At 61.2% G+C, this 26,519-nt stretch overlaps 3 protein-coding genes across 3 annotated transcripts; all 3 read right to left on the bottom strand.

Moving 5' to 3' along the window:
- Positions 1-705: 705 nt before the first annotated feature.
- On the bottom strand, positions 706-17,255 carry PDLIM7 (PDZ and LIM domain 7). The gene is given in 27 exon segments (XM_053990908.1): positions 706-1,622; positions 1,902-2,017; positions 2,491-2,611; positions 2,752-2,932; positions 3,009-3,243; positions 3,328-3,386; positions 4,299-4,335; positions 4,682-4,839; positions 4,962-5,000; positions 5,773-5,809; positions 6,155-6,300; positions 6,430-6,468; positions 6,752-6,850; positions 6,983-7,019; positions 7,377-7,531; positions 7,646-7,684; positions 8,320-8,356; positions 8,636-8,790; positions 8,896-8,934; positions 9,045-9,246; positions 9,249-9,427; positions 9,521-9,557; positions 9,894-10,048; positions 10,647-10,663; positions 12,272-12,302; positions 12,611-12,762; positions 16,103-17,255. Coding segments are annotated over 27 exon segments (2,694 nt in total). The 5' UTR covers positions 16,208-17,255; the 3' UTR covers positions 706-1,535.
- A 506-nt stretch (positions 17,256-17,761) lies between these two features.
- Positions 17,762-20,691, bottom strand: DOK3 (docking protein 3). The gene is made up of 5 exons (XM_053990874.1): positions 20,635-20,691; positions 19,038-19,331; positions 18,822-18,915; positions 18,563-18,735; positions 17,762-18,478 (listed from the first exon to the last, which is right to left on the bottom strand). Exons 1-5 carry the CDS (start codon positions 20,689-20,691, stop codon positions 17,762-17,764), a joined length of 1,335 nt encoding a protein of 444 aa, XP_053846849.1.
- Positions 20,330-26,413, bottom strand: DDX41 (DEAD-box helicase 41). The gene is made up of 17 exons (XM_053990873.1): positions 26,334-26,413; positions 26,150-26,248; positions 25,900-26,059; positions 25,745-25,819; positions 25,353-25,413; positions 24,520-24,656; positions 24,287-24,359; positions 23,959-24,112; positions 23,739-23,875; positions 23,401-23,563; positions 23,181-23,312; positions 22,935-23,006; positions 22,619-22,715; positions 22,144-22,293; positions 21,941-22,012; positions 21,723-21,833; positions 20,330-21,513 (listed from the first exon to the last, which is right to left on the bottom strand). The coding sequence occupies exons 1-17, from the start codon at positions 26,355-26,357 to the stop codon at positions 21,377-21,379; spliced, it is 1,854 nt and encodes a 617-aa protein (XP_053846848.1). The 5' UTR covers positions 26,358-26,413; the 3' UTR covers positions 20,330-21,376.
- Positions 26,414-26,519: the final 106 nt, after the last annotated feature.

Genomic DNA, 26,519 nt, shown 5'->3' with positions numbered 1-26,519 from the left:
ACCGCAGCCCGGATCTGGGTGATGCCAGGAGGCATTTGGCTTCCCACAGCCAGCTGCTGCCCCCGGCAGAACCTTCCAGTAGATGAGCAAGACAATTTTCCTTACAATTGCTCATCACGGCAAGAGCTGCAATTATTAATGACCGTTCCAGCTGTCAGAGTGGAGAGGGAGGAGAACACCCACTCCCCCACACCCGCTGCCCTCGAGCCCGTTCCAGCCGGAGGTGCTGGTGTGGCCTCACAGCCGTCCTTCGGGACAGCAGCTGCATTGTGTGAGCGAACACTTGGCCGCTCCACGCTGGAGAACGCCCAGAGCTGGTGCACGTGGCCCATGCGTGCCCCGTGACTCCTCAAACCCTCTACAGTACTCAGGCGTAAGGACCAGAGGACACTGCCAGGTATACAAGGACCCCCACTAAGGTCTGACCCCTTCCCCATCTCTCCTTGCTGCGTTTTGCCCCCCAGATTAATTACCGCCCCCGTTAGCGGTCCTGCCTGCTACAAGAGGGATGACCCAGTCGACACAAGGGGTCAAGCCTGGGCTGACGCGGGCAGAGGAGGAGAAATCTGAGGCGAAGAGTTTCCCTGGAAAGCTGGAAGGAGCTGAGTCAGGCCCCAGAGGGAGCGGGATGAGGGCAGAGCATGACCTTCCCAGCCGGCCGCACCTCACTCGGCAAAACCACTGGCCCGGAGACAGGCGGCACTTGCAGAGATGTGTTTATTAAAGGCACTAAAAGCACCGTGGCTACATCAGTGCAGCCCGACCGGAGGGTGTGGTTTGGGGGGAGGCATCGGTGGCCCCAGGATGGCAGTGGCAGAGAGCTCTTTGGTAGGAAGCTGTGCCCAAGCCTTGCAGGAGCAGCCGCCTGGCTGGGCTGGCCATCATTACACGCTGCCAGCCCACAGCTGGGCCACGCCAGGCTGGGGGTGTCGCCGGCCCCAGAGGAGCAGTGGGCCAGCAGGGTGGGGGGCATGAGGCACAGACACCCCTGGAATGCAACGGGGGCAGGAAGCCACCGCAGCAGTTTGAGGGGTGGCTGGTGGGTTGTCATGGGCAGGACCCCAGCAGGGGAGCCGGGCCGGGTCTCCAGCCCCAAGCACACAGCAGGGAAGGTTGGGGAGAGTGAGACAAGAGCTGGTCCTCACCCGCTCAGGGATGTGTAAGGAGTATCCCTGCCCCAGCACTGAGCTGCCAGGCAGCAAGGGAGCAGCCCAGCCGTGGCAGACCCCCTCCAATTCCAGTCGCAGCACGGTTGTACCCACCGTGCTGCGTGGCTCAGGGGCAGGAGATCCATGCAGCATCCCCTTCCCAGGGCTCCTAGGGCCAGTTGAGAAGCATATAAGAAGCTACCCAGCTATAAAAGGCTCTGGACCCAGCACTGTATCTGGCTGAAGTTGAGCCAGGAACTGCCAGAAAAGAGGCAGGAGCAAGGGAAAGGGCAAAAGGCCCAGCCTGGCTCCCTGGGGCCAGCAGGGCAGGGGGAGAGGAGCATGCAGGGCCAGGGGCATGTGTGGGCACAGCTGAATTCCCACCCCTCACACATGGGAGAAAGCATGGCTCTTGCACAGCGGCTTGTCCTTCTTGGAGTAGAACGTCTTCCCTTCCAGGTTGGTCTGGCAGATCTGGGGAGAAGAGTACAGGTGGTCAGGTTGGGGGGCTGAGTCAGCCTCCGGTCCCCCACAGCCCAGCACTGGTGTCACACAGGGACCTCCACATGGCCCTGGGGCACTGCGAGGGAAGAGAAGGCTCAGAGCAGAGTCCCAAGCGTCCAGAACGGAGGCAAGTGGGGAAAATCCTGTGGCAGCAGGTTCTCTGTGCTGCTGGTGCACCCCACCCAGAGCAGGACTGTCGGGGAGAGGCACAGGCCCTGCAATAGTTGGGGAGGGAGGCACACTGCTCACCGCACAGACAAAGCAAGTGTCGTGCCAGCTGAACCCCAGCGCCTCCAGGAACCGGTCCCCAGCATCGATCTTGAAGTCACAGCCGCGGCACTTGGTGCCAAACATCTTCTCATAGTCTGTGAGGAAAGGCAGAGCCCAGGTCAGCACTTCCATGCACTACAGCTGCTCATGCCAGGGGAGCAGGGCTGCAGCTCAGCTAGGATCCCACAGGCACAGCCTGGGGACAACTCTGCCAGCCCCCATCCAGGTGAGATAATGCCCCAGACACCCGGGAAAGGTGCAGGGTGGCATAGCCACCACAGGGCTCCAGGGGAGGAGGAGAACCTCATCTCCCAGGATGCAGCACTCGCTTTGATGTACATCCTCCTTCATTGCCATGGCAACATAGGAGCTATGGCACTACCCTGCAGCTAGGGAGAACCAGAATGGAGGGCTCAGGGCTGTGGGATTGGGGTCTCTGTGCTCCCCACGGTCCAGGGGGAACCCTGCAGAGCAAGGCAGCTCATGCTCCCAGCCCTGTGCGCAGCTGCTGAGTCCCAGTGGCACCCCAGGGCCACATGAGGTGACACCTGGGGTCCCTGGGTCCTACCTCTCTCGCAGTAGGGCTGTCCCTCCTCCATGTAGAAGGCTCGGTTGCGGATGGGAGTTTTGCAGGCGTTGCAGGTGAAGCACTGCACGTGCCAGGTCATCTTCAGTGCGTGCATCACCTCCTGGAGGGGAGTCACTGTCAGCCAGGGGCAGGAAGGGACAAGGAATCCCCTGAGATGGACTAAGGTGGGAAGGGACAGAGCCAAGCACTCACAGCAGAGGACAAAGACAGGAGATGGAGGGCAGGCTGAGGGACACTCACCCCAGTGATCTTCTTCTTGCACTTGGCGCAGCTGGGTGCGTAGCGCGTGTCGTAGCACTTGGGGCAGAAGATGGAGCCTTTCTCCTCAAAGAAGCCACCCTCATCCAGCACCTTCCTGCACTGGCAGCAGATGAACTCCTCGGGGTGGTAATAATGTCCCAGCGCCACGAGGTACCGTCCCCTGTGGCAGGACAGAGCCACGTCAGCCACGCCGGGGCCCAGATGCTGGCGTGGCAGTGGTGGCAGCCAGGGCTCACCTGATGACCTTGTTGCACTTGTAGCAGAGCGGGGTGCGGCCGGGCCCCTCGGGGGCTTGCTGGGCCGCCTGCACGATGGAGCTGCGGTTCTGCATGGGGGTCGGCGTGGCCGGCTGGCTGTGCTTGCTCACCACCGTGCTCGTCTTGTCCGGGGCGTAGCGCTCGGCAAACGAGGGGTCCACAGCCCAGGGTGGGCGGCTGGTGGGGCTGGGGGTGGCACTGGGCGTCCTGGGGGCTGCACACACACACAGGTCTTAAGGAGAATGCTCCTGATCCCTCGGCAGCCCCTCCCCAAAAAGCCCAGAGATGTTTTGCTCACCCAGTCCTGGCTCAGTCTTCATCGTTGCTCCTGGGGACGAGTCCGGCACGGAGACCTGGCTACAGAACAAGCAGTTAATCCAGCCTGCCCTGCTTGCCCGCACTGCCCAGGGGGTGCAGGCAGGGCTCCCCACCCCAACAAGCAGGAGGGAGCTGGCCAAGCCCCCATGCCCAGCAGTAACTGGTTTAGAGATGAAGTACTGAGCCAAGGGCCTTCAGTCCTGCCAAGACACAGCACCCACAGGGTCTCTGGTACCCACCGTGGTGGTCTGGGGAGAGGCAGGAGGGAAGGTTCTGGGCTTCTCCAGACTGACCAGGGACCACACTGATTTTGGCTGCCTACTAATATCTGATGATCACCCCCAGTCTCACTGGGGCGCAGGGGAACCTGGACGTGACCTGATGCAGGGAGCCCCAGGATCCAGCTCAGCAGCACTGAGAACAGGCAGGGCAAGCCAGGGCTAAGAGGCACAGCCCAATGAAAGAAGGGGGACAGGGAGAGAGGGAGAGCCAGTGGCTCTGTGCTTCTCCAAGACAAATTCAAAAAGGAGATGGCAACAAACCCAACTTTTATTTGTGTCAGAGCAAGCTGGATAGAGCTGGTACCCAAGGGTCATGGCACCAGGGCAGGAGGTGTCACAGGGAGGTAAAGGCAAAAAGTGGAGTGCTGTCCAACCCTCTGCCTGGCTGCACAGAACAAGGAACAACCCTGACAAGCTGGTGACATCCACAAGCTCAGCTGTCCCACAGCCCCACGTCAGGCTTGCAGGACATTGCACCCCAGGTCCAGATGCTGCCCAAACATCACAAGAACCCAGTGAGATTTGGCCAGTGCCATCAGCCGCTCCCAACCCGCCGTTTCTGGGACACCACGGCGCAGCTCAGCATTCCCAGCTGAGGGGCAGCAATGCCCAAGGGGTTCTGCCCAGGACGTGCAGCCCCCCAGCTCCTGCTGCCACACACTCCCCTTACCTGGGCTTCCTAACAAACACATCATCATGATCCTCCACTGAGCGCAGCAGGAGAGAAAGGAGGAAACAGTCAGTCCTCACAGAAAGAGGCCCAGGCACAACAAGAAGGGAAAGGGAAAAGAGGAAAACCAACCTCTCCTCCCACCAACCCCTGCCCCAAAACAAAGCCCTGCCTGGCCACAGGGCAGACCAAGACCCCAGACCGGTGTCACCACCACGAAACCACGCACAGCCCCACCAGCTTCCACTGACACAACCACCCCACAGGGATCATCACATGGGGCCAAATCCAACACTCCAGTACCACTCCAGACTCTGCTGGACCCTGGCAGCACAGGGAGAGTCCAGCACCCCCAGGCAGTGCCAGGCCCTGTGGGAACTCACTGCTGCTGTCTGTGCCCGTCAGCTGGGCCAGTTTGCGGAAGGTGCGGGACTGCGAGGTCCCGGTGCGGGGCTGCCAGTCCTCAGCATCCTCTATCAGTCGCAGCTTCCCGGGGTTGCACCCGGGGGTGCTGGGGGGCTCCAGAGGCTGCGGGGGCTGTCTGTGAGTGACAGAGGGCAGGAGCTCAGCCAGCACGAAGCACAGACCCTGCTCTGGAACAGGGAAGCACTCCAAAAGGTGACCTGGCACATGCCAACACCTCTGCCAGACCCTGGCACTCACCGCTGCTCCACCGTGCCCCAGCTGGACTCATGGGCATCCCTGTGGCATCAGAAAAAATGGTGGCACAGCAGTCAGTGGCTGATCCATGGCTCAGCCCATGCTTTCCATACGCACCCACAATCTCAGAGATACAAGAACCTCATGGAAATGCCGACAGAATTCACTCCTGACCAGCCCTGCAGCCATTCCATGACCCCACGTGATATTGTGCCCTAGGTACAGTGCCTGCCCTGTGACTCCAAAAATGCCCAGCAAAGTGTTGTGTCACCAGCCACCCCTACACATTGTGCTGCATATTGACCTCCCCAGCTTGGTGCCAGCAGTGCCCAGCGAGTCTTGCCTGCACACCCATTTGGGGACAAACTGTCTGGCCAGTGGGTGTCCAGGTAGGAATCTCTCAAGGTGAAGGTCAAAGCAGTGGCTGAGCACTGGCAGTGCCTGTTGTGGGGTGAGCACAGGGTGGGCTCTGCAGCTCCACCACCACCTCAGCTCTGGGAGAGGACAAAGAGGGAGAGAAGAATCCACAACAGGGCAAAGAGTTTGCCCAGAGTCATGAGAAGTAGTGATGCTGAGGGGAAATGAGCCAGCAGCACTCACCCAGCTCTGCCACACCAGGCTCACAGGACAACATGCCCCAGGTGCAGGCGCTACCCAGCACCTCCCAACATCCCATAGCCAGGTTTTCCCAGTGCCATCAGCCTCCTCGACTCCTTGTATGCCCAAAGGCTACGGTGCAGCTCAGCACCCCCAGCTCAGAGCCAGCAGTGCCCAGACACCTGGGACATGCAGCCTCAGCACATGCTCCCCTTACCTGGGCTTTTTAACATTCTCATCCTCACCATCCTCCACTGAGTGCAGCAGGAGAGAAAGGGGGAGATGGCATCAGTCTGCAGTGACTGATGCCCAAGAAAAGCAGAAAAGGAAAGGAGGAAAACCAACCTCCCCACCCACCATCCCCTCGCCCCATCACACAGCCCTGCTTGGCCATGGAGCAGAGCACGGCCCCAGACCAGTGGCACCACGAGCCCACACACAGCCCCGGGCAGCTCCCGCTGGCTCAGCTGCCCTCAAGGGGTGACATGGGGCCAAAATCAAACTCCTGATGCCACATCACCCCACTGCCTCTCCCAGCTTCTGGCCATGCCAAACCAGTCCCACATCCCCAGCCAGTGCCAGGCCCTGTGGGAACTCACTGCCATCTGTGCCCGTCAGCTGGGCCAGTTTGCGGAAGGAGCGGGACTGCGAGGTCCCGGTGCGGGGCTGCCAGCCCTCAGCATCCTCCATCAGTCGCAGCTTCCCAGGATCACACCCAGGGGTGCTGGGGGGCTCCAGAGGCTGCCTGTGAGTGACAGAGGGCAGGAGCTCAGCTAGCACAAAGCACAGACCCTGCACAACACTGCAGCACAGGGCAGTGCTGCCAAAGGTGACCTGGCACATGGCAACATCTCTGCCAGACCCTGGCACTCACCGCTGCTCCACTATGCCCCAGCTGGACCCATGGGAATCACTGTGACATTGGAAAAAACAGCAGCACAACAGTCACTGTTGGACCATCCCTGCCATATGCACCCACAGCCCCATGGAGGCACGAGCCACATGGAAATACTGACCAGCAGCCTTGCAGCTGCTCCACAGCTACACAGGATGCAAAACACCAAGACCAAGACTCACACACAAAGAGCTTCCCCTGAGTGACTGCAAGCAGCAAGAGAGAACCAGGTGTGTGGGCTGAGCCCAGCACCTCCCAACATCTCCAGCAAGGTGTTGTGATTGTCACCAGCCACCCCTACCCAGGTGGGTGCTTGGGGCAGGATTCTCCTGAAGTGAGAGTCAGAGCAGTGGCTGAGTGCTGGCAGTGCCCATGGTGCAGCTCGGAAAACACCTCAAGTCTGGGAGAGGGGACAGAGAGGGAGGGAAGAACCCCCAGCAGTGCAAAGAGTGACTGCAAGCAGCAAGGGTTAAGTGGCTGTGGGGGCTGAGCCCGCCATGGGCACCTTGTGGGTCCCACTGCTGCCCCTTACCTGGGCTTTTTAACGGGCTCATCCTCACCATCATCCACTGAGGACACCAGGAGAGAAAGGGGGAGATGAAGTCAGTCTGCGGCAGCTGAGGCCCAGAGACAGCAGGAAGGAAAGGGAAGGGAAAGGAAGGAAAAGTGCTCTCTCCTCCCACTGCCCCCCTGCCCCAACACACAGTCCTGCCTGGCCACAGGGCAGAGCACAGCTCCAGCCCAGGGGCACCACCCTGAGCCCACACAGCCCTCGGCAGCTCCTGCTGATTCAGCTGCTACAGAGGTCCCAAATGGGCCAAAACCAATGCCCTGCTGTAACAACACACCACGGCCTTTACCAGCCCCCCCAGCAAAGCTGGGCACGCCTGGGCAGCCAGCCAGTGCCAGGCCCTGCGAGAACTCACTGCTGTTTGCGCCCACCAGCCGGGCCAGTTTGCGGAAGGAACGGGACTGGGAGGTCCAGGTGTGGGGCTTTGAGTCGACAATGTCCTCTAGCATGCGCAGCTTCACAGGGTCACACACAGTGTCACCGGGGGACTCCAGCAGCTGCGGGGGCTGCCTGTGACAGAGGGCAGGAGCTCAGCACCAGGATTGGACCCTGCTCTGGAACAGGGAAGCACCCCCAAAGATGCCCTGGCACATGCCAACACCTCTGCCAGAACCTGGCACTCACCGATGTTGCCCCGTGCCCCAGCTGGACCCATGGGCATCCCTGTAGTATCAGAAAGAATGGTGCCACAAGTCAGTGTTTGACCAGCCCATCCCTCCCCATATGCATCCACAACCCCAGAGATGCATGAGCCTTGTGGAAATGCTGACAGCATTCACTCCTCATCAGCCTTGCAGCCATTCCCTGGCCCCACATGACACTGTGCCCCAGGTCTGGTCTAGTTCCCTACCCTGCAACTCCTGACACCCCCAGCAAGGTGCTGTCAGTGCCACCAGCCACCCCTGCCCACTATGTCCAGCACACTTGGTCTCCCCAGCTTGGTGCCAGCAATGCCAAGCAGGTCCTGCCTGCACACCCAGCATGAGGACACCTCATCTGGGGACAGCCTGCCTGGCTGGTGGGTGTCTGGGCAGGACCCTCCTGAGGTGAGTCAGAGCAGTGGATGAGTACTGGCAGTGCCTGTTGTGGGGTGAGCCTGTGGCTCTGCCAACAGCTTGGCTCTAGGAAAAAGGAAAGGACAGGATAGAGGGTGGAGGATAAGGAAAGAAGAATCAGCAACAGGGCAAAGAGCTTCCCCCGAGTGACTGCAAGCAGTGAGAGACAACAAGCCCTGTGGGCTGAGCCCAGGGTGGGCACCCTGTGGCTCCTGCAGTTGCCCTGGCACACGATCCCCTTACCTGGGCTTTTTAATCAATTCATCCTCACCATCCTCCACTGAGTGCAGCAGGAGAGAAAGGGGGAGATGGAGTCAGTCTGCAGCAACTAAGGTCCAGGAAAAGCAGGAAGGGAAAGGAGGAAAACCAACCTCTCCACTCGCCTGGCCCCATTGCACAGCCCTGGGCAGATCCCGCTCACTCAGCTGCCCTCAGGGAGTTAATTGCGGCCAAAACCAACACTCCCGGGTGCTACATCACCCCACTGCCTCTCCCAGCTTCTGGTTACCCCAAAACAGTCCCACATCCCCAGCCAGTGCCAGGCCCTGTGGGAACTCACTGCCATCTGTGCCCGTCAGCTGGGCCAGTTTGCGGAAGGAGCGGGACTGGGAGGTCCCGGTGCGGGGCTGCCAGTCCTCAGCATCCTCTAACATCCTCAGCTTCCCAGGATCACACCCAGGGGTGCTGGGGGGCTCCAGAGGCTGCGGGGGCTGCCTGTGAGTGACAGAGGGCAGGAACTTCAGCCAGCACCAAGCACAGACCCTGCTTCAGCACAGGGCAGTGCTGCCAAATGTGCCCTCACCAGACCCCGGCACTCACCACTGCTCCACTGTGCCCCAGCTGGAGCCGTGGGCATCCCTGTGATATTGAAAAGAACGGTAGCACAATGCTCAGTATTTGACCACGGCACTGCCCATCCCTCACAAATGCACTCCAGAAGTAGGAGAAGTCGGAGACACTCAGCCAGCTCTGCCCTGCCATCCCGCAGCCCCACGCCAGGCTCACAGCACACTGTCCAGCTGCTGCCTAGCACCTCCCAATACCCCCAGCAAGGTGCTCTCAGTGCACCAACCTTCTCCAGACCCCTTTTCCTCAAGAAGCAATGGCAGAGCTTGGCCTCCCCAGCTTGGTGCCAGCAGTGCCCAGCAGGTCCTACCCAGCACAGGACATTTGTCTGGCCAGTGTGTGCCCTGGCAGGACCCTCCCAAGGTGACGGCCAGAGCAGTGGCTGAGCTCTGGCAGTGCCCACTGTGGGGTGAGTGCAGGGTGAGCTCTGCAGCTCCACCAACAGCTCGACTCTTGGAGACAGAGAGAAAAAACAGCAACAGAGCAAAGAGCTTCCCCTGAGTGACTGCAAGCAGCAAAAGAGAACCAGGCGTGTGGGCTGAGCCTGGGGTGGGCATCTTGTGGCTCCTGCTGCTGCTCCAGCAAACGCTCCCCTTACCTGGGCTTTTTAACAAGCTCATCCTCACCATCCTCCACTGAGCACAGCAGGAAAGAAAGGGGGAGATGGAGTCAGTCTGTGGCAACTGAGGCCCAGAGACAGCAGAACAGGAAAAGGAACAGGAAAGGGAAAAGGCCTTCTCCTCCCACTGCCCACCTGTCCCAGCACACAGCCCTGCCTGGTCACGGGGCAGAGCATGGCCCCAGCCCAGCGGCACCACCATGAGCCCACATAGCCCCAGGCAGCTCTGCCTGGCTTAACTGCCCCATATGGCCAAAACCAACACTTCATGAGGCACCAAAGCCTTTATCCAGCTCCAGTTTCCCCAGCAAAGCTGGGCAGTCAGCCAGTGCCAGCCCCCGTGGGAACTCACTGGCATCTGCGCCCACCAGGCGGGACAGTTTGCGGAAGGAACGGGACTGGGAGGTCCAGCTGTGGGGCTTTGAGTCGTCAATGTCCTCTAACATCCGCAGCTTCACAGGGTCACACACAGGGGTGCTGGGGGACTCCAGCAGCTGTGGGGGCTGCCTGTGAGTGACAGAGTCATCTGTCAAATCTGACAGATCTGCTGGGCCTGTCCCCCACGTTCCCCAGCACAGAATCACAGCACACCAGTACCAGAGATGTCACACCTTGCCTAACTCCCCATTCCCCAACTCCTCCCTCACAAAGGCTGGGCCTGTGAAGGACTGACTCTGGAATGACCACCACCATTCCTGGCAATTTGAAACTGGCCCCAAGGGCCAGAAAGAGAAAGGACAGAGCAAGAATAAGCCAAGGTCAAAAAACACCATCAGGGAAGCTGCACCACAGCAGTCTATGGCAGTGCCACCTGGCCATGGGTGCAGTGCCCAGCACAGCCCATCAGCCCTTGCCCAGCACAGCCACATCTTGGGGAACAGGGAATGGATCACACACAAGGACACTCCAGGGCCCCAGCAGCTGGCAGAGATAGGCAGCTGTCCCCTCTACAGTGGGGACAGCTTGGTGCCAAGAGTGACCCACCCGCATGGGCAAAGCAGCGCCTGCTGCCCATCCCCAGGCTGGCCCTGCCCAGAAGGACGGGGCACTGGCAGGGAAGAGGCATGCAGGGAGGATAGAGAGAGCAGGTAAAAGGCTTACTGACTTGTCAAGGCTCAGCACCTGTAGGGAGAGGGAAAGAGAAAGGGAGGAGAGAAAGAAAGAAAAAGGAAGGTGAAATTAGACCTACAGCACCCAAGAAGTTTCCAGACCTCACCTATGGCCTGCATTAGCCCCCTATCCCTGAGTCTTACACCCAGCTCACCCAGGGCTGAGAGCACACTGGGGCACAGGGCAGATGCCAGTGGACCAGACTGTGCTCCCTCAGCCCCCAGAACAGGCCTGGATGCCCAGGGCAGTCAATGACACATCCTGCCCCATTGCCCAGTTCCTGGGCACTACGGCAGCTCTGGCAGGAGGAGCAGAGACCAGTAGCTGCTGCACACATACAGCAGAGCCAGGGAACAGAGTGGCAGGGCTGGAGGCCATCACTGCCCAGCCCCTTCCTGCAGCCAGGGGAACAGCAGGACTTCCCCAGGCAGGCACCGGCTGGTGGTCACAGACAGCCACGGTTTCCCTGTCATTGCAGATGCCAGCCAGTGTCCTGCTACAGCCACCATGTCCAGCCTGGCAGGAGTCCCCACAGGCTGACACATCCCTGAGCAAGGGACCAGCATGAGCATGGCCGTGTGTCCCTCTGTGAGACAGTTCTGTTGTGCCACCTCAGCACCAGCCACCGGTTACTCCGGCACGGGCACTGTCACCCGCTCCCACCCAGGGTGCCTGGCATGCAAGGCGCAGCAGGGCCGGGCAGCAGGCTCCTCCCGATCCTCAGGGAGCAGGATGGACAGCAACATACCCGTTGTGCTGGGGGGTGCAGGCGGGCGCCAGGGGCGCGTACGTCACGGGTTTCGTCACCAGCCCGGGCCGTGGGTTCGGAGGTGAGCCGGCCCCGAAGGGCCGAGCTGTTTTGTTGAGGGCGGTGCTGGGAGCGAAGTTATATTTCAGGGGTTCAGAGCAGGGGAGTGAGTCCTGAGCGAGACAAAACACACAGACACGGGCTCACACGTCAAGCAGCATGCAAGGGGCAGCCCTGGGCCAGGCAGAGCAGCAGGCAGCCAGGTAGGAAAGCCGGACAGTACATGCGCCTTGGAGAACGGGCTCTGCCAGGCTGGCACTCGCTCCACTGGGCACCTGGCCCAGCGACAGCAGGTCACAAACCCAGCCTGAGGGTCATTTGAAGATTAGTAGGTGCCCCGCACACTCGCTGCTGCCCGTGGCAGGGCGGTGCATGCACACACGCCGACTGCAACCGTCCCATGGCACAAAGCTGAACACATGCAGGTGGCTTCTGCCCAGGAGCCACCAGTCACCAGCCCCAGCCCTGCCTCCCTGTGCCAAGGGCACTCCCCAGCACTAGCAAACATGGTGCTGCACCTGCCCAGCCTCCTCCCCTGTGCTGGCCCCTCTGCATCCCTGCCCACACCCAGCACCAGCAAGGGCACAGACAATCTGGACCCAGGCACCTACTGCACAGATCCTGCTCCCTCTGATCCTCCACGGTGCCAGAGGTCAGAGCTGCTCCCCCAGCTGGGCTTTCTATACCTTCAAACACACCCCAGCCCTCTAAAAGCCCCATGAGCAAGAAGGTCCACTTGTTTCACTACACTGAGATTCCCTTCCCCTGAGATGAGGCTGAGCTGCCACTGTGGCATCAAGAGTAACACGTACCTTCTGCGGCTTCCCCAGCTGGGTCTGGGCTCTGCAAGAGAGGAGACAGATGGGCAGGTACTGGAGTTGGTCCAGACACCACCAGCATGCTGGTGCCTCAGGGATGCAGCACCCAACCAAGGGGAAACATGGCCAGCTGGCACTGCCCTGTGGCTTGCAGTCAGGTTAAGCCTTACCCAGGCAAGCAGACCCCTTGGACACAGCCAGGGACTTCCAGGCTCTAAGTAAGGAGCAGTGATGCTGGGAGATGGTGATACCAGGAGGCAGCACTGGGCAGAGGGCCCCGATTACACTCCAGTCATACCAGAACCCCATGTTTGAGAGACTCACAATTCTTACCTGCTCAAGGTGAGGCAGAGCCTGTCCCCACAGGCACGGATCCTGTTCTGGGCCTCGATGTGTGTCATGGCACTGGTGCTCTCCCCGTCGATGTACAGCACCCAGTCGCCCACTCCCACGCCGGCCTGGGCTGCCTTCCCACCCAGAGTCAGCTGCAGGACAGACAGAGTTAGGGAGAGCTGGAACAGCCAAGCAATGATGTGGGAGCAGAGGGACATCCTCGTGATGGCAGGGGCTTCCAAGGCCCAGGATGCCCAGCCCAGCACAGGACACCACATAGACCTGACCCAGGGAAAGTAGGGACTCCCAGATTACTCCCCATTGCCCAGTGCATGAGCCCAGAGCAGCCTCTTCCCCTTGGCAGCAGCAGAAGGCAAAGCACTTTTCCAGGGCACTGCCCAGCCCTTGCCCTCTGGCATGCCTGGGGACCCTGCCAGCACCCCAGGGCCTCACTGCCGTGACGCCAAACACAGAGGCAGTGCTGCCTCAGCCTCGACAAGAAGCCCAGCCACCCCTTGGAGTCACCCCTGTGGTCCCGGGGCAGGAAGAGAGCACAGTGAGTCAGGGCCCGTTGGGCAGCCCACATCTCACTGCAAACCACAGGCATGTCCAGCCCTTCGCCTGGGGCGGGGAAGGACGGGGAGGCACCCCTTGGGCACTCCCCCCAGCCGCCCGCGCTCCCGTTCCCACCAGGCACAGACATTACCTCATTCCCACAGAGGAGCAGGAGCCCTGCCGGGGCAGGGAGACACCGCCCCCACCCATGCTGCTCTGCTGGGGAGCACAGCCACAAGTTTCCCTTCCCGGCCACAGTGCCAGGGATGCGCCTTGCCCCTGCTATGGCTCCATGGCACGGCTGTACAACCCTGTGCTGGCAAGTGGAGGCTGCCCTCCCCTCCCACCAGGGATGCACAGCCAGAGGCGAGCAGGGCCCGGAGCACTGCACACAGCTCCCAGGCACTGACAGACAGACAGACAGACGTGGGCAGGCTGCAGCCATTCCTGCTCCTCCAGCATGGAAGAACTCAAGGCGCTTGGACCCAGACCAAGTATTTCCTCAAGTCCTGTTCGACATGAACATAAAAGGAGCGAGCCAGATTCCCAGCACTGTCAGAGGGCTGAAAAATCCCTGCCACAGAGTCCTGGCCCCTCCTTGCAGAACCCTGCTCACCCCAGAGCCACACATCCCTTCTCTAGGCCAACACCAGCCCTCCATGCAATACCAAACACCACATATGGGCTGGATGTGGCCCAGTTCCACCTGCATCCCACTGCTATTCCCAGCAGGACATGGGTACCCCCACCCCGTATCCCCACACTGCCCTCCCGTTTTTCCGGCCTGGCACAGGAGGGTGCCCTCAGCAGCAGTGATGCCCCCAGCTCCTGGCCATGCTGCTGCAAGCCCCAGCTTGCTGCCCTGGAGGGCTGGGGAAGGCACGGGGCAGCTGCGCGGGTTTGGAGGCAGGAGCAGGAGCTGGGAGAGGTTTTCACACGACTGCCCAGGAAGGGGAGAGCACGCCAGGCTGCGTCACGAAGCCTCACCCAGCCTGGTCAGCACTTCCCGTCCCCCTCCATGCCAACGTGCAGGAAACCCCTTTGACAGGTGCCAGCTCAGCCAGGAGCCATGGCAGTGCCAGCCTTCCTACTTCCCACCCAGACCCGCTAACCAGGTCTTCCTTCCTCCCCTCTCCACCCAGTCTTTGTTCCCTACAGCTCCATCATCACATCCAGAGACGTGCTCACCTACTGCCCTGTCCAGAGGCCTCCAGGACAAAGCCTCCCTCAGCACATCCCTCAGCACTTTCCTGCAAGTAGCACCCAAGTGTCTCTCCTCTTTCCCACCTGGCAGATGCCAGGATGTGCCTTGCAGCATCCAGCTATCCATACTGCAGTCCTTATCCCACCTCCAGCACAGGGACCATGGTTTCCAGCCTGCCTGGCCAGGGTGTCAGCACCCTAACAGGGCCCCGTGCTACAGGAGGTACATGTCAGAGGACCATGGTGGCACCTCTTTGTGTGATCAGTGAGCTGAAAAAGCCTCACGGCTCACCCAGGAGTGCCACAGCGATGGACACAGCTGAAAGTCAAGCCAATGGACACACCAGCGTTGTCCTGTGCTGCCCACCCTTGCAGACCTGCAGAGCAGGGCCCCAGCACAGCCCACAAAGCTATGGCAAGATGCTTCCAGCCTGCTGCAGCAGGGCCAGCTCACGGGAAGCAGTGGCCAAGGACAGCAGCATGCTCTGGGCAGGAGCTCTGGGTCTGGAGATGCCTCTGGAGTGCAGAGCAGCACTGGCTCACACTTTCCCATCAGAGCACACCGCCCTGCCATGCAGCCCAGCCTCACTAGAGAGCCCCCAAAGCTGGCTGCATCCCCTGGGAATGTCCTTGCTGCTCCTGCCTTACCCAGGACAGCAGCACTGCCCAAGCCTCACCAAGAACTGCTTCACGAGGCCCCTGCCCCAGGCTCTGGGAGGCTCCTCCATCCAACCAGACCCTTTGTTAAGAACTGGCTCGCAGCCAAGAGAAACATTTTTTAGAGAATAAACTCGCTGAATCTGTCTCTGCGTGCTCAGCAGAGATCAGCAGGCCCCAGGGCAGCGGCACAGGCGACTCCAGCCTCACACAGTGCCCTCAGGGCCCATGCTCCATGCTGGGATGCTGTGGAGATCTGTGCCCTCCGGGGCAGGTGTGCAGTGCCCAGCTCGAGCCAGGGGCAGGTCCCCACGCAGCACTCGATGCCACAAGCAAAGCTGTCCTTTGAGAGGCAGCCTCCGTGCCAGCTGCCCAAGCGCCAGCGGCACAGGCGATGCAGTCACATTCCAAGGCTTATAAGGCAATTGCGTGGCCAAAGCTGTGCCCAGCACCCGCCCAGGGACGGGGACCTGCACACAGCCAGGGTCAGACCTGGGAACACTGCAACAGGAGAGGCTCAAACCAGCGGTCACGGGCACAACCAGCTGTGGCACAATGGCTCTCACTGGAGAAATGGGAGAGTTTTGTGGAGGGAGTCACATCCCTGTGCAGGCAGCACTGCAGCTTCCTCCTCTCCCTGTCCATTTCAGGAGTAACCTCAGGCACAGAGCTGGGAGCTGTGCTGTGGAAAGGAGGGTGCTGAAGGGCACTGGCTGGGTGCTGGGATGACAAGCCCGGTGCTGGGTGCAGACCAGGAAGCCAGTCCCACATCTCAGAGAGCAGATCCCCTCCTGCTGTGGTGGGAACACTCCGGAAGGGGCCTCCCCTGCCCCCCTCTGCAGAGGCTGTGCAGAATTTCACGTTTCTGCCTGCAGCTCTCTGCCCGGAACACCCCCGTGCTGGGCTGCAGCTGATAAGGCACCAAGGAGGCTACGTGGAGCCAGGCAGGGCAGGATGCAGCATTCCCGGGGCCCCAGCTCATCTACATCCCCCATACTGCTCTGCCTCAGCCACTGCGGCCTCCCTCCCACAGAGGCAAGAGGAAGGATGGGTGTCACCAGCCTTAGTTTCTCTTACCCTGGAGATGGAGAGTGGCATGCTGAAATCCTTCCCTCCCTGCAGCCTGAAGCCCCAGGGTGCCGGCCCATTCAGCATCACCTTGTAGGACTCCATGTCGCCCATCTCTGCAAGGGAAGAGGGTGTGATCCCAGTGTTAGGGTATGTGGAAACAATGCAGGGAGAGCAGGCGAGGAGAGGGCTCAGTGCCTGGCAGTGTAGGACAGGAGGCAGGTTACGTTTCCACGTGTAACTCCACCCTGATCATCCTACACTGTGGTTAGAGACGCACCCCAAATCCATCAGCATCTCCTCCAGCAACATCAGAGCTGAGGGGCCCAGGCTAACACTGACTAGTGCCAGGGAGCCAGGCACAGCCCTGCTGCCACCCACAGTGGACTGTCTGTGGGCTCTGCCCTCTTCCCAAACCTGAGATGTGCTCTCCTTTGCAGCACCCCAGGAACTCCTGCTGCTGAGAGCCAAGGCTGTTCAGACCACAGAGAAGCAACAGCAGGTAGAGAATGATAGGAACCAGAAGCATTTTTGCCGGATGAATTAGCAGCAGCAGCACAGGAGCTGCGTGATGCCACCCGAGGCGCCTGGCAGAGAAGCCAGGCTGGCGCTCCGGCAGCCGGCAGAGCAGATGCTCCCTGGGAGCGAGCCCATCTCCGGGGCTTCGGCAGGAGGGAATCCCAGCACTCCCCTGCCTGACAGCTGTCAGCCGGCCAAGGCTCCGGACAGACGGGCCAGCACCAGCCTCTTGTCACCTTTTACCTGGAAGAAGCCGCCAGACCCCTACGAACGGCCCCAGGACCTTCCTCCCGAGGGCGGACAGGGCCGGCTGCGGGGCTCCCCACGCCTCGCACGGGCCGGCTGCAGGGCCGGGGGCCAGCGTGCCCCCGCTCTCCCCGGACCGGTGCGGTCTATATAAGGCGTGTAAGACGACACCAGCCCGCTCCCCGCTCGGGAGGGCCGGGGGAAGAGCTGCGTGTCAGGCATTCCCGGCGCCCGGGAGCCGCGCAAGCTCCAGCGAGGCGCCGGGACGGGGCGGCCGGGAGCGGGCGGATACCCCACACCCCTCCCCGGCGGGACGGGACCCGACTGCACCGGGGGTCCCCAGCGTGCACAGGCTGGGCACCCCTGCTTGTTGCTGGGAAGCCCCACCCTTACCCGCGGGGGGCCTCGGGACCCCTCCCCATCCCACACCGCCGCCCCCCTACAGGGGACACCGGCTCTGCCCCACACGGGCCCGACCCTGACCACCCGCCTTTTCCTTAAGCCAGGCTTCAGCCCTCCACCCCTCACGCCCCCATCCCCCCCGGCAGAGGACGGAGCTCCCCGCCACGGCCCGGCTCCCCGGACTCACCCGCGGCCAGCGGGGCCCGGCGAAGCGGGCGGGAGGGGAGCGGAGCGGTGCGGGCCGACGCGGGACTCGAACCCGGGCACCGCCCCCGCCCGCCCCGGCCCCACTATATATAGGATCGGGGGGAGGCGGAGCCAGCGGGCGTTTCGGCCAATCACCGTGCGCGCCTCTGCCTGCCGGGGCGGGCACGGCGGCGCCCCCTAGCGGGGAGGCTCGAGCTGCCCCCGCCCGCCCCCTCCCGCCCTTCGCAGCAGCGGCGGAGCCGAGTCCGGGCAGGGCCTTTATTGACCGAACGGCACCCACCGGCACCGGCCGCGTCAAGCCCAGTCCCGCGCTCCGGGGCTCTCCCGGCTCAACAGCCGCACCAGCTTGGCCCGAAGGGTGCTGTGAGGCTTGTGCCCGGAGCGCCCTGACAGCGCCACCTGCCCTCCGCGCCCCCAGCCCGCGGCCCGGGGGTTCTGTGCCATGGCGGCCCGGTTGTCATAGACGGGCCCCCCCTCGCTGCTGTGGCCCTCGGGGGCCTGTCGGCACCCCAGCTCCCACTGCCCTTCCTCCTCCTCTTCCTGGGCCCCGGCTGGATGTGGTTCTGCAGTGAAGATGTTCTCGTAGAGATGCTCAGGGAGCGGCTTCCCCACGGCCCAGGGCTCCCCAGAGCCTGGCTGCCCTGACACAAAGAGGGGCTGCTGCCCCCGGGCGATGGAGGCATAGACGATGGGGCATGAGCCCTCTGGCTCTGGTGGGGTGAAGCGGAGGAGGTTGGCAGGGGGGTGGGACGCAGGCTGTGTCCCCCCCAGGGCTGGGCTGGGCTGGGGATCATCGTTCCCAGACCCCCAGGGCTGGGGCTCAAGCCCCTGTGCAAAGAGCTGGGGCTCTGAGACACAGAAGAGTCTGGGGTCCAGGCTGTCCTTGCCCTGCTGCTGGCAGGCAATGGCAGCAGCCACAGCCCGGCAGAGCTCAGGGGCCCGTGGGGTGCTGAAGGTGAAGGTGCCCTCGCCGGAGTCACTGCGGCGGCCAGCCTCGAAGGAGAAGACAGCCTGCAGGGTCAGAGGGGAGGGTGAGGGGCTGCCACCCACGCTGGGCAGGCAGCAGCCCCAAGAAGGGAGTGGGGGAGGACTCACCTGATCCTGGCCAAACTTGCGAAGGAAGGGGTAGGGCCAGGTGAGCAGAGGCTGGCGAGACTGGGGGTCCTTCAGCATCAGGCTCTGGGGAAGGGCTGAGAGCAGGTAGTGCCCGTGCAGCCCACAGCGGGTGGCTGCGTCCGTCTGGACCACCAGCACCAAGAATTCAGTCACTGCGAGAGCCAAGCAAGCCAGGGGTCAGCACCTCAGGACTGAGCTGCAGCCCACCCCAGCCCTCTTCACCACCCCTTGCACGTACGGTCCTGCCAGGACGAGTAGAGGGAGTTCTCCTCCATGGGGACAGCGGGGCCAGGCTGGGTGCTGGCACTACTCAGCACTGTCTCTTTTGCACCCTGAAACAAAGGGATGTGAGTATGACCTGGGACAGGGGGTGGGGATGACAAATCCCCTACCTGCCCTGGAGCTTCCTAGCTCACCCAAGTAGGGCTCTTGGCTCTGCCAGACCCCTTGGTACCTGGAAGGCCAGCTGGCAGAGCTGGGTGATCCATTCATCGCGCTGCTCGGCTGCCAGCACATAGTTCTTCTCCGTGGTGGTGAGGTAGAAGGCGGCGGTGGCTTTGGGGCAGCTCTCTGTGCCCGCCGGGCCCACAGAGACGCAGTCAGAGAGGCGGATCACGCGGCGGGCGCACCGCTGCAGGGACGTCTTCTCTGGGATCGTGCCATCATCCCGCACATCAAACTTCTCCATGCGGGCCACGCCGGACGGGCTGGCGGCGAACAGCTGGGCTCGCATCTTCCTCCAGGACTTCTAATGCATGGAAAGGACAAAGGCAGGGAAAAAATGGGTCAGCGAAGAGCTGGCTGCTGCATCTGGCAGCACTGCCCTCCATACAGGGCACGAGGGGCATAGGGGAGTCCTGGCCTGCACCCGCCAGATGCTTTTGGAGGGCACAGAGAACAGGGGCCAGCACAGACCCCTGAACTGTGGGGCAGGGCAGGCCCAAAGCTGGGCTGAGGGGGGCCTTGCCCTGAGCGGGCTTGGCATGGCTCACTGGATGAGTCACACTCACTCCTGGCTCCCTGAGCACCAGGTCCTGCTCTTTGTTCCCTGCTGCAAGTGCTGGCCTGCCGACCTATAGCTGAGCTCTCAAGCTGTTCTCAGGACAGACCCTGATGCAAATTAAAGCCATTTTGAGCTGCTAAGGCTCCTGCTGGCAGCCTCACATCTGCTCAGCAGCCTGCTTCCTCCCAGGGGAGCCTCTGTAGCACCAGCACCTTCCCAGTCTGTCATGGGATAGCGGGGGCGCGTGCCACCATGTACCTCAAAAGTGCAGCAGAGCCTCCGCCCTGCAGGAACCAGATGCAGCCAAGCACCCAAAATACCCACCGCCCCCAGCCCACCTGCCTCCTCCATGGCAGGGCACCAGCTCTTCACACACACGGCTGCCTGCTGCACTTTCAGGGCTTGGTTCTTGTTCAGCAGGGAGGTCAGAGTGCGATTGCAGCCCCACACATCCACTGAGACCCCCACAGGACATGGCCACCCTGCCATGGCACGACCAGTGTGCTGGCAGGACCTACTTTGCCAACACCCAGCAGCTCCCTGGAGCTGGCCCGACCCCAGGTTCTCTCACCATGTCACCCATACCCTGCCCTGAGGGCTGCAGCACTAACAGCCCCTTCCAAGGGCACAGAGGAGCAGCCCAAGCCATGAGGGTGTTGCTGGATGGTGCTGGCCCCACAGGGCCAGGCCGACAGGGGCACAGGGACACGTCCCACGTGCTGGCCCAGGGCCCTGCTCACACACACACACAGATGCTGGAGCTGCGCCGTATTAACACGTTTATTCTTCCATTGAGACTCACGCAGTGACCAAGCAAGAAGAACCCAACACACAGGCGAGTCAAGAGTGGGTGCCCACACACACGAGTTCCCTCAGCCCCACGGGAAAACCCCACTTACGGGGCTGCTCAGCCCAGGGCTCCCCCAAGGGCAGCTCCAACAGGTGTGGCTGCAGTCGCCCCTTCTCAGGCTGCTGAGGGCCTAGGCCCAGGCCCAGGATCATGACAAATCAGGGCAAACTCTCTACCAACCCCAAATTCACCCTTTACCTTTCCAAATTTGGTGTGCTGCACATAAAGGATTCCATCCTTCACTGGTCTCTCCATGGGCCGAGTTCACCCGGGCAGCCAGCGCAAGGATAAGGGACTCGGGCTACCCGCAGCAGAGAAAATGTGACTGCTGCAGTCGAAGGAAAGGCATGGGGCAGACTTCCGTCTCAGAGAGACTTCCCCTTTTTGGGGTGTGGGATGGGGGGCAGAGGCTGGGCCATAGGAGGTGTCCATGTGCCCGCCCTCCCCCTCACAGCAGGGCAGTGGGGCAGAACGCGGGGGCAGAGCACAGGAAGCACCTCGGGGAGCGCCTGACATGAGCACAGCATGCTCCATCTCACCCTGGCTGCCTCCTCCCAGCATGTCTGGGGAGAGAGGAACAGCCACACGAGAATGCACAAATCCAGGAGAAGGCCCAGAGAAACTGGGTGGATTCGTGAGGAGCAACACAAGACCCTGACCTCACCACTGCAGGGGGCTGGCAGAGGCAGCAGACCAGTAGCCCCACCTGGGGCTTTCTCTGGCCCTGAGGCACTGCTACCTGCTTGCCCAACACACCGCTGATGTAATGGGCTGTTGCAGCACAGCTCCATACATTTCCTTCCGGGGCAGGAACTTCGTCAGGCTGAGCTGGCAGAAGTCCCAATGACCAAAATTCTGGAAAAGGGGCCACAGCAGTGCAGGACAGGTCCCTGGGCTGAAAGGAAGCCCAGGCCCATCCAGGGGCAGCACATTCTCCTGGCTAGAAGTCCATAGAGCTGTGGGCCAGGTAGTCCTTGCGGCCGATGTTGCTGACTTGCTTGGTCTGCATGGCCTCCAGCTTGGGGCAGTCGGTGATGCGATGGCCCAGGCCGCCACAGAAGGCACAGCCCCGCTCACCTGCAACGGGAGGGATGGGGTCAGGGCCAGGATAATGCCACGCCAGGGCAGCACAGTGCCACACCACGACAGCAGCCTCCACCCCAGAGCGAAGGGGCTACACCAGTGTCTTCCCAATGCTGTGGCACTGGGAGCTGGAGGGTCCCATCTGGAGCCCAGGTTTTGCAGCAGCCCCGTGGGGGTCCCTGTGTCAGCCTGGGGTCTCTCACCATTGATATCCAGCATGGTCTCGTCCCCACAGTGCAGCACCTGGAGCACCGGTGGCACCTTCTGCTTCGCCTCCAGGAGCAGAGCCTTCAGGTCCATCAGCACTGACTCGTCTGGGGGCAGAGACACAGGTCAGGCAAAGCCATCCTGCTTGCTCAGGACACCCCCTTAGCACTGCCCAGCTGCCTCCTCCAGCCCCCAGCCCCGTGCCATTCCTCACCACAGGCCTTGTTGATGAAGGTGGTGGCAATGCCAGTGTTGCCTGAACGGCCTGTACGCCCGATGCGGTGAACTGTGGAGACAGGGACAGGATCAGCCCCGGGTGAGCACAGTGTGACAGACCATCCCTACCCCAAGACACTGCAGAGACAGGCACAGAGCCTTGGTGGCCTCCAGACCCTTCCCACAAGGCCCAGTGCCTACCATAGTTCTCAATCTCCTCTGGCATGTCGTAGTTGATGACGTGCTGGATGGCTGGGAAGTCCAGGCCCTTGGAAGCGACGTCAGTGGCAACCAGGACATCCTTCTTCCCATCCCGGAAGGCCTCAATGGCTTTTGTCCGTTCTTCCTGATCTGCAAAGGCCCAGCAGAGCAGATCAGCAATGGCAGAGCTCCCAGCCCTACCTACTGCAGCAAACACTGTGGCCTCAGAGTCAAGCATCGCTTCCTCAGGCAGCCTTTCTCCCAGTGAGGGAGCAGAGGGGCCTCTACGTCCCATAGGGACCTGGACTGTGTTTATGCCTGCTATGTACAACATGGAGCTCACTCCTGACACTGTCACAGCCCTTCCTCACACCATCAACAACTGCTCCAGGCTGGGGCCTTCTGTGGCCACGCACATTTCTGGCAGGAGTGGGGTCACACCAGGAGCCCAGGCCTATCTGGGACCCTCACTGACCTTTCCCTCCGTGGATGGCCACAGCTTCCACACCCTTGAGCAGCAGGTACTCGTGGATTGCATCAACATCTGCCTTCTTCTCTGCGAAGATCAGCACCTGCGGCAGCACAGGCATCGTATCAGAGCCCCTTCTGCAGGCTGGCACTGCTGGCACCAGCACAGCCCCCTGGGGAAGCCCTCTCCCTCCTGCTGAGCAGAGCACACAGCACTGCTGATCCCCAGCATGGCTCAGTCACAGGCCCACTCCACACAGGGTGTCCCTCCTCCCAACTCCCCCCACAGCCCAGCATGACCACACTGTCCCCAGCATAGTCACCGGTGGAGGGGTCTTCTGCAGGCACTCCAGCAGGTACACCATCTTGGCCTCCTCTTTCACATACTCCACCTCCTAGAAACAAGCAGAGACATGGGTCAGGCAGCAGAGGAAGTGCCACTGTTTGGTATCCCTTAACTGGGAAGGAGGGCCATGAACCCCAGCTCCCTGGTAGAGGAAGGAATTAAGTGCCCTCATGAATGTTTCTGGCCTCCCACACAGGAACGAGGGAGCACCCAAACACCTCACCTGCACAACATCCAGGCTGGCAGCACCCGCTCGCCCAACGTTAATGGTGATGGGCTTCACCAGGGCACTCTTGGCAAAGTTCTGGATCTTCTTGGGCATTGTGGCACTGAAGAGGAGGGTTTGCCGCTGGCCCTGCACAGAGAAGAAGCCTTTAGTACTCACCCAATCTGGCACGTGCAGGACTGAGCTTCAGGGTGCTCCTACCGTGGCAGTTCAGTACCTTGAAGTAGGAGAAGATGGTGCGGATGTCCCCCTCAAAGCCCATATCGATCATCCTGTCAGCCTCATCCAAGGCCAGGTACCGGCAGATGTCCAGGCTCACCATCTTCTTCTGCAGCAGGTCCATCAGGCGCCCGGGGGTTGCCACCATCATGTGTACCCCACTGTGGGGTGAGAGGAGGCTGCACTCAGGCCCTTGGCATTCCTGCCCCATGCAGGACACCTCCCTGGCACACTGTTTTCACCCTGACAGTGTCCTGAAGCCAGGGTGCCACCCCTTAGCCCCCTGCCAGAAAACAGAGCAGCTCCAGCCCTACAGACTCCCCCAGAAGGTCTTACTGTTTGATGGTCTCCATCTGCTCCTTGACAGACATGCCCCCGATGCAGAGGGCGCAGCGCAGCGGGGGCAGCCCATCCTCCTGCAGCAGACGACAGTAGTACTCCAGGATGCCGTGGGTCTGCCGGGCCAGCTCCCGCTATGGAGACAAAACCAGCTCATTCCTACAGCTCTGTGCAGGCAGAATTTAGGATTGCCACGAGGCCTCGTCCTGGCACTCACCGAGGGACAGATGATGAGTCCATAGGGTCCCTCTCTCTTAGAGAATGGCAGCCTCTTCTCCTGCTCCAGGCAGAACATGATCACGGGCAGGGTGAACACTAAGGTCTTCCCAGAACCAGTGAATGCAATGCCAATCATATCCCTTCCTGAGAGTCTGCCAGAGAAACGGGGCCGATGGAGAGGAGGAACATCATGGAACAGCTCAAACCTCCAGGGCTCAGCAAGGTGACGGGGTGATCTGTCACCAGGGAAGAGCGCCTGGTCCGCACCCCTGAGCGGGCTGTGGGAACCACTGCTCTGTACTCCGGGATGGGGACGGAGCACTCACATTGTGGGGATGCCTTGGATCTGTATGGGTGTTGGCTGCTGGATTCCTTTTTTCTTCAGGCCTCTCAGGATAGCTGTCAGAGAACAAGGGACAATGCGTGTTCATGACCTGAACTATTTCCTCTCTTTTCCCACTCAGGTCCCAGCAGCAGCTCTTCCACCAGTGACAAACACCCCTCAGGCCAACAGCCAGGAAAAAAGTGGGATCCCTTCCAGGATCTGCTCCTGGCCTACCTGCTGGGAACTTCATCTCCTTGAAGCTCTTGATGGGGGGTGGGATGCCCTCCCCCTCCACCAGGATGTGGTACTTCTTGCGTACACGGTCGTGCCGTGCCTCCGACATGCCCAGGATGTAGCGAGGGGCTCTCCAGCTGCGAAAGAAACACAAACAGGTCATGGTGCAGAATGAGGCCAGGGCTCCAGAACCAGCAGCTCCCACGGAGGAATTCAGGGGAAATCCCTGTTAGGCTCCAATATCCTCCCAGATAAAACAGGTAACCCCAAGGGGCTCCACGGAGTGAGCGTGGGAGCAGATCTGAGCCAGTTCCATGCATTAAACCCTTCCCAAAATCTCAGTGAAAAGTGCTAAGCTAACAGCTGAGAACAGCTATGGATGGTGGATGGAACATGCCAAAAATGTCTGGACACGCCTCAATCATCTCCCTGACACTGCCTCAGAATCACTGAAGCTGGAAAAGACTTCTGAGATCACTGAGGTCAATCTCTGATCAGTCACCACCTTGACAATGCTGCCTCAAGCAGCACTGGCTCCAAAGGCTCCTCCAGACTCTTTTTCTGGCTTAGTGACCTCCCAAACCTGAAGACCAACCCTCAGACCTTCTAGTTTAACATAAAGGTCCTTTATCAAGCCTTACTGTATAAAAAACAACATCCAGTGTGACTCAACAGCGTTTGATTTTACAGACAATGACACAAACCAAATCACTCAGGCAAGAGGCTGCAGAGCCACACTGCTCCTGCAAGACTCTGTGGCTTTTAGTTCTCTTCAGCCATGATAGAGTGACGTTTTCAGAAGGACAACTTCTGAGCTGTGCTGTGAAACTTACCTGGTTTTGATTGGGTCATCATAGGTGATGCCCTTGGCCATCTCCTTCACCGACATCAGAGCTGCAGGAACAAAGATGATCAGAGCAAACTCTCCTCACCCACATCAACCTCGCTGAGAGCTACTTGGGCAAACAGTCTGGGAGATCATGCCTGGACACAGAAAAGGAGAAGCAGCAGCACTGACAGCCCCTCTGGCACAGGAACACCAAGTGCTGCTGTGCCCAGAGCCCTGCCACAGCCAAATCTCAGCTAAGGCAGGCAGTGCCAACTGAGGGCACCCATTGTCACCACCGGTCCCACCCCGAGTATGAGCACTCCCGAGACAGGGAACAGCTCTCCTGCTGCCCTGGGAGCTCTGCAGACAGATCCGAGACACAGAGCTCCCACTCACCTCGGCCCTCTGCCACGCTCTCCAGGATCTTCTCTTCCTCCTTCAGCTGCTTCTCCTTGGCTGACTCCTTCCGAGCTGGGGGAGAGCCAGGAAACAATGAGGGGGTTTGCTGTCCCCTGAAAGCCACCCAGTGCCGCCACCAGCTCCTCCCTTACCTTCCGCCTTCTCTTTGAGGTGCTGGTGCTGGTCCAGCAGACTGATGTTGGACTGGGGCCCCAGCGGGATGTCATCCTCGTCCCCGCGCTGCTCGCTCCCGCTGTCCCGCTGCTCCTCCTCGGACACCACCTTCCGCCGCATCTGCAGCAGCTTCTGCAGCTGGAAGGAGGCGGATCGAGGCGGAGTGAGCAGCCTCGCGGCGGGAGGGCCGCTCGGAGCTCTCCCCGGGCAGCCCCGTTACCCCATTACCATCTGCTGCTTGCGCTGCTTGACGGGCACGTAGGGCACGTAGTCGTCGTCATCCTCTCCGGACAGATCGGACGTGTCCGCCGGTTCCTCGCGCTGCCTCTGTGGGGAGACACGCGGTGAGGGGAGCCCAGGGCGGCGCCGGGAGCGCGGAGCGGGTGGTACCGGGGGCCGGGCCCGCTCGCACCTTCCGCTCCGCCACGGCCTCCATGGCTCCTTCCCGGAAGAGATACAGGAAGTTACGTCATCCCGCACGGCGCCATCGCCTAGCAACGCGCAGGGGCCGCCACTGGGCGGGAGCTGCGACTCGGCACGACGGGTCTCCGCGGCGGCCAAACTTGCGCAGAATGCGTTCTACATCTCCTTTCTCCCA

The sequence above is a fragment of the Vidua macroura genome, chromosome 15 (genome assembly GCF_024509145.1).
Source record: "Vidua macroura isolate BioBank_ID:100142 chromosome 15, ASM2450914v1, whole genome shotgun sequence".
NCBI lineage: Eukaryota > Metazoa > Chordata > Aves > Passeriformes > Viduidae > Vidua > Vidua macroura.
The sequence above is the reverse complement of the archived record's forward strand: the minus strand, read 5'-3'. Positions and strand labels throughout refer to the sequence as shown.

Bases quoted from the DNA above. Each gene is read 5' to 3' on its own strand.
- DOK3 (XM_053990874.1), bottom strand. From the start codon at position 20,691: ATGGAGAGACCAGTGAAGGATGGAATCCTTTATGTGCAGCACACCAAA. The intron at 18,916-19,037 runs GTACCAAGGGGT...CCTTTGTTTCAG, and splicing joins TCTGCCAGCTGGCCTTCCAG to GGTGCAAAAGAGACAGTGCT. The intron at 18,736-18,821 runs GTACGTGCAAGG...TGGCTCTCGCAG, and splicing joins CTACTCGTCCTGGCAGGACC to TGACTGAATTCTTGGTGCTG.
- DDX41 (XM_053990873.1), bottom strand. From the start codon at position 26,357: ATGGAGGCCGTGGCGGAGCGGAAG. The intron at 23,007-23,180 runs GTGAGGTGTTTG...GCTTGTTTCTAG, and splicing joins CCAGCCTGGATGTTGTGCAG to GAGGTGGAGTATGTGAAAGA. The intron at 22,294-22,618 runs GTCAGTGAGGGT...GGGCCTTTGCAG, and splicing joins GGCCATCCACGGAGGGAAAG to ATCAGGAAGAACGGACAAAA.